At 41.1% G+C, this 5914-nt stretch overlaps 1 protein-coding gene across 1 annotated transcript; it reads left to right on the top strand.

Moving 5' to 3' along the window:
* Window positions 1-4077: 4077 nt before the first annotated feature.
* Window positions 4078-5016, top strand: LOC117887664 (olfactory receptor 1009-like). Its single transcript, XM_034790337.1, has one exon. The coding sequence runs from the start codon at window positions 4078-4080 to the stop codon at window positions 5014-5016; it is 939 nt and encodes a 312-aa protein (XP_034646228.1).
* Window positions 5017-5914: the final 898 nt, after the last annotated feature.

Genomic DNA, 5914 nt, shown 5'->3' with positions numbered 1-5914 from the left:
CTTTGGACTTCCCCTTTTATACTCCAATACAAAATTTACGTATTACACTGCAGATGCTGTTAGTTACCACCCTTATCCTCATACCTGCTAGTTAGAACAAAACATCCTCACCCATTATCCTATGATCCCAATCTTATCTTATGAGGGGTCAGTGCGCCCTTATACCATCTCTTAAGAATGTATTTACATAGCTACTTGAGAGATCTGTGTGTGTTTGTACCGTGCTCTCTGGTCAGCAATATGCTTACCTGGTGCATTGTTATTCTGTCAAAGACAGGCCTACTCTGTTTCCCCGCCTTTTTTTAATAAAGTTACTTATGCTTAGGTTTCCAGCAAGACCTATGGCACAGAGATTAAAGCACTTTCCTGAGAGATAAGAGACCTAACTTCAAATCTCTGCTCTACATCAGACCGAGAAGGAATTGTATGAGGATCTCCCATGACCCCAGTGAGTTCCCTCACCACTAGGTTAAAGGTATTAGGGAGGCACTACGATGCCCTGTGCTGCTTTGTGACTTTAAGTGTTTGCTTGTCTGTTTTGCCCTGGATGAAACATTTTTTTTTTATTCACAAATAGTATAGGGTCAACCAAACTGCATTTTTCAGTGAATAAACTACTTGTCTGAAAAATTTTACCACCTGTATTCAGAAAAGCTCCTCCTTTGTCTCATCTCCTGTTCTTTCCTGCCATCTTATTCAGTCTATTTGCTCCTTTCTCATCCCTTAATTTGTGTATCCAGCCACTGGTGATTTTTAAAGGATGGCTGGTCATTCCCCATTCTTTCTCCTCTGCTGCACTTGTGGTAATTATACATTAAGACTAGGACCTTCAAAGGAGTCTAAGGTAGAGGGAATGTGCTGCTGTTTGCGCATCTAACTCCTTCAGCTGCTTTGAGAATCTGAGCCTAAATACATGCCTTTTTAATTGACTGTCACTGAGATTGGGTACCTAAATCACTCGGATGCATATGATAACCCAAGCCTCAATGCTCTCATTCTTAGGTACCATAGATCATTGCTCAAGGGCTGACCCAGCACAATGTAACTAGGAGCTTGTTACAGAGAGTGAACTTCAGGGGTTGTCCCGGGGGAACAAGACAGCATTTAAACAACTCTCAAGAATCAGCTCCTAGTCTTGGAGTCAGCTAAGGAAAAGCTCTTTGCTTCACTCCCACTGATAACCCTACACACCTTGAGGGGTTTCACTGCTCTGGGTAAAGAATATTGGATCTCTTTGGATGCTGTATTCCAGAGACAGATAGACTAGATAGACAAATCAATAATGAGGTAGATAGACTAAGAAAAGAGAAAATCACAGGTCAGAATGATCTAACCATATTTATGATCTGCGCTTAAAAGGCAGGTGAGTTGATTCGTATTTTTATTCCTTTTTATTTTTTGTATCCTTTTCATTTCAAAGAACCAGATTCTGCCCCTCTTATCTAGGAGTAGGTCTCTGCAGTGTCCCATTGACTTCTACCTGGCTGCAGCAGTCTGCTCACACAGACTCAGTTACAGCACAGGGGCCATGGCTGGCAAAACTGATTTACTTGAATCAGTACTGATTTACTCTTTTTATCTCTTTCTCAAGGCAGCGCTGAGAGCAGGGTGTGCGTGTGTGTGTGTGTGTGCGTGAGAGAGAGAGGGGAAGGGATTCTCTGGAAAATGCCCTTGGAATTGAATTTCCCTGTGCACAGAATCTGCCTGTGTTGACATTAATGTTCTAGTACAAGGTCCATCTCTTTGCTTAGGCAATTGTCTCATGAGCTGATAATGGAAGAAAAGTTTATTTTTTTCTCTAGAGGTGTATTGGGACAAATAATTTTGACATTGGACAGAACATTGATTTTATTCCCTTTTCTATTAATAACTGATGTCATTCACTTCCAGAAGGGCAGGTAGATTTCTCTACTGTATGTACAGACTGATATTCAGACATGTAGACAACAGAGTCAAAAATCCCACTGAGTCAGAGTTTAAGTGACTTAGGAGGAAAAGTCCAATTAATTTTCTATCAGGCCCCTCTTTTCAAAATTATGTCACTGTGTCGAGATAATGTTTTCTGGTCACATTCATTTCTTCTTGATACAGTGTCACATGCCCTTCTCATAAACTAGAGAAATACAACCTAGATAGACCTATTATAAGGTGGGTGCATAGCTGGTTGAAAAACAGTTCCCAGAGAGTAGTTATCAGAGGTTCACAGTCATGTTGTAAGGGCATAATGAGTGGGGTCTTAAAGGGATCAATTCTGGGGCCGGTTCAATATCTTCATCAATGATTTAGATAATGCATAGACAGTACACTTATAACCTTTGCGGATGATTCCAAGCTGGGAGAGATTGCAAGTGCATTGGAGGATAGGATTATAATTCAAAATTATCTGGACAAACTGGAGAAATGGTCTGAAGTAAATAGGATGAAATTCAATAAGGACAAATGCAAAGTACTCCACTTAGGAATGAACAGTCAGTTGCACACATACAAAATGGGAAGGGACTGCCTAGGAAGGAGAACTGCGGAAAGGGATCTGGGGGTCAAAGTGGACCACAAGCTAAATATGAGTCAACAGTGTAACACTATTGCAAAACAAGCAAACATTGTTCTGGGATGTATTAGCAGGAGTGTTGTAAGCAAGACATGAGAAGTAATTATTTCGCTCTACACTGTGCTGATTAGGCCTCAACTGGAGTATCGTGTCCAGTTCTGAGTGCGACATTTCAGTAAAAATATGAACAAATTGAGAAGAACAAAAAAATGATTAAAGGTCTAGAAAACATGATCTATGAGGGAAGATTGAAAAAATTGGGTTTGTTTATTCTGGAGAAGAGAAGATTGAGAGGGGACATGATAACAGTTTTCAAGTACATGAAACGTTGTTACAAGGAGGAGGGAGAAAAATTGTTCTTCTTAACCTCTGAGGATAAGACAAGTAGCAATGGGCTTAAATTGTAGCAAGGGCGGTTTACGTTGGACATTAGGGAAAACTTCCTAACTGTCAGAGTGGTTAAGCAATGGGATAAATTGCCTATGGAGGTTTTGGAATCTCCATAATTTTTAAGAGATTTTTAAGCTCATCAGACTAAGGATAGGTCAGTGGTTTAAGCATTGGCCTGCTAAACCCAGGGTTGTGAGCTCAAACCTTGAGGGGGCCAATTAGGAATCTTGGGCAAAATCAGTATTTGGTCCTGGTAGTGAGGGTAGGGGGCTGGACTTGATGATGACCTTTCAAGGTCCCTTCCAGCTCTAGGAGATGGGATATCTCCATTCATTTTTATTTATTTAAGAGCAGGTTGGACAAACTAGATGACTTCTTGCTGTCCCTTCCGGTTCTATGATTCTATGATTATTCTTCTTGAAAAATCCTAATGATTTTAATAGGTAAGAATCCAATTATATACTACAGATATTAATTTGTGTTTCAACAAAATAGTCTAGAACAACTGTCAGATTGTAATGGAGAAGGAGATTATTTTTATAGATTTGTCCAGATGTCCAGCTATTGTATATTGGCCATAGTTTCACTGCAGCCAATCTGCCAGATCCCATGCTGTAGCTCTATTGAAGTCATAAAGCCAGATTGCAGAGCAAAAGAATAAATTCCTCTATGGCCTGGTGGCTTGAACACTCACCTTGGCTGCAGAAGACTATGTATTCTCTAATCCTGCAATGCCTCTTTAATGATTTATGCATAGAGGTACAGCTTCAAGAGGAGAGACTAAGGGAGCACCACATCAAACTATCCATTAGTCAGAGCTGAGAAGGGAATTTGTGAATACCAGTAGGACGTGAATATAGGATTTAGGCATCTATAGTGGCAGTTAGAATCCCAAATCCTTTTGTGTATGCAGCTTATTTTGCTTATTTAAAACACACAAATGCCATCTCACATCTCTCTTTCTCTTGCTCTTTAAATTTAGTCTACTTAAAACACACATTTTACGGAATGGAATAGAACTCTCTTTACATTCATCCTATGGAACAGATGATCTCCACATACTATTTCAATTTATTTTCACAATAAGTGTTAATTTCATTTTTTTTTCTGGTCTTCCAGGTCACAGATTTCCTGAATAAATGAAAATGGAAAATCAAACCACGGTGACCGAATTTATCCTCCTGGGACTTTCCAGTGACCCACAGATGCAGATTTTCCTCTTCCTTGTGTTTTTAGTTATTTACCTAATCACTCTGGGTGGTAACATAGTGATCATGGTGGTGATAAGAGCTGATTCTCACCTTCACACCCCTATGTACTCCTTCCTCTTCCATTTATCCTTTGTTGATATCTGCTATTCCTCAGTCACGGTGCCTAATATGCTGAAGAACTTCCTAGCAGAGCACAAAACTATTTCTGTCATTGGCTGCATTTCTCAGATGTTCTTCATCCTCCTCTCAGCTGCTACTGAAGCTTTCATTCTCTCAGCCATGGCTTATGACCGCTATGCTGCCATCTGTGACCCATTGCATTACATGGACACAATGAGCACAAGGATGTGTGTTCAACTGGTGAGTGGTGCATGGGCAATAGGCTTCTTCCATGCCCTGCTTAACACTGTTTTTGCCCTCAGGTTGCATTTCTGTGGGCCCAATCAAATCAGCCATTTCAGCTGTGAGCTCCCTCTTCTATTACAACTGTCCTGCACTGACACCCTCACCAATCAAGTGGTGCTTCTTACTTCTGCTGTCATACTTGGATCAAGCTCCTTTGTCTTCTCCCTGATCTCCTACATTCACATCATCTCCACCATCCTGAGGATACGTTCTGCGGAGGGCAGGCGTAAAGCCTTCTCCACCTGCAGCTCCCACTTTATTGTGGTTGGCTTATTGTACTTGACAGGTTTTCTCCAGTACACAAAACCCAGCTCAGTCTCTTCTGTAGTGCTGGATGAAATATTCTCCATCCAGTACAGTGTCTTGACCCCCATGTTAAATCCCATCATCTACAGTCTGAAAAACAAGGAGGTGAAAACAGCTCTAAGGAAAATGTTGGGGAAATTCAAATTTCTCAGGTAGTGTCGATCTTATTTAAAAAAAACCCACAAAGAACATAGAACTGTGTATAACTTGTGTTTGGGAGATTCTCTGCTCAGGTATCTGACACTTTGATTTAGACCAGCTGAGGTTTTGGCCAATGTGGCTCCAATGAACTCAGCAGGCCACATCCCCATTGGGTAGAAGAGACACTGGAGCAAAGGGGACAGGATCCTGGGTCTCCATCTGGGGTGAGTATTAGAAGCATCAGGATCTAGAGCCATTCATGCTCTCTCTCTCTTTCTCTCTCTTTGGGCCAATATCTCTTTCAATCTGACCCACTGATGTCAAAAAATGGAACTATGGCTAATTTATACCACTTGAGGATCTGGCCAGTTCTATGAAAATAACATCTTTGTCTATTGCATTCTGTAGTTCTTCTAGAGTATTTTGTTGATAACCCAATTATTATCTCTGGTATCTCATAGGATTAATCACTATTAGTGTCTCTGTCTCCAATAATAACAATAATTAATAATGAGTGTGATCGCCAGCTGGGTCAAGATGCACAAAGGAATTAAGGCTCTATTAGGAGAGATTGAGAGAGACACATATCAGGTATCTCATATTGCAGTGGTTAGGGCACCCACATAGGTAGAAGCAGATCCCTTTTTAAAAGCTTATTCCTTATCAGGCAGGTCTGCTACATCCCTAACTGCTAGAATAAAAGTTGAGGGGTTTCCTCCACCTAATTCCTTATTCTCTCCTCTCTCTCACCATGTTTTTTGCCACCTTAAGTGGGGTTAGAGACTTCCCAGCTGAGAATCCCAAGGTGAAGGAGGTGCCTTCCCGCAGAGGAGATAGGGACTGAACTCCTGTGGCAGCTGCGGGGTTTAGAACACAACCCTCTGCTTGGCCTTTCCCATTGGCTAAGGAACCA

The sequence above is a fragment of the Trachemys scripta genome, chromosome 14 (genome assembly GCF_013100865.1).
Source record: "Trachemys scripta elegans isolate TJP31775 chromosome 14, CAS_Tse_1.0, whole genome shotgun sequence".
Lineage (NCBI taxonomy): Eukaryota > Metazoa > Chordata > Testudines > Emydidae > Trachemys > Trachemys scripta.
This window is presented reverse-complemented; position numbering and strand designations above follow the sequence as displayed.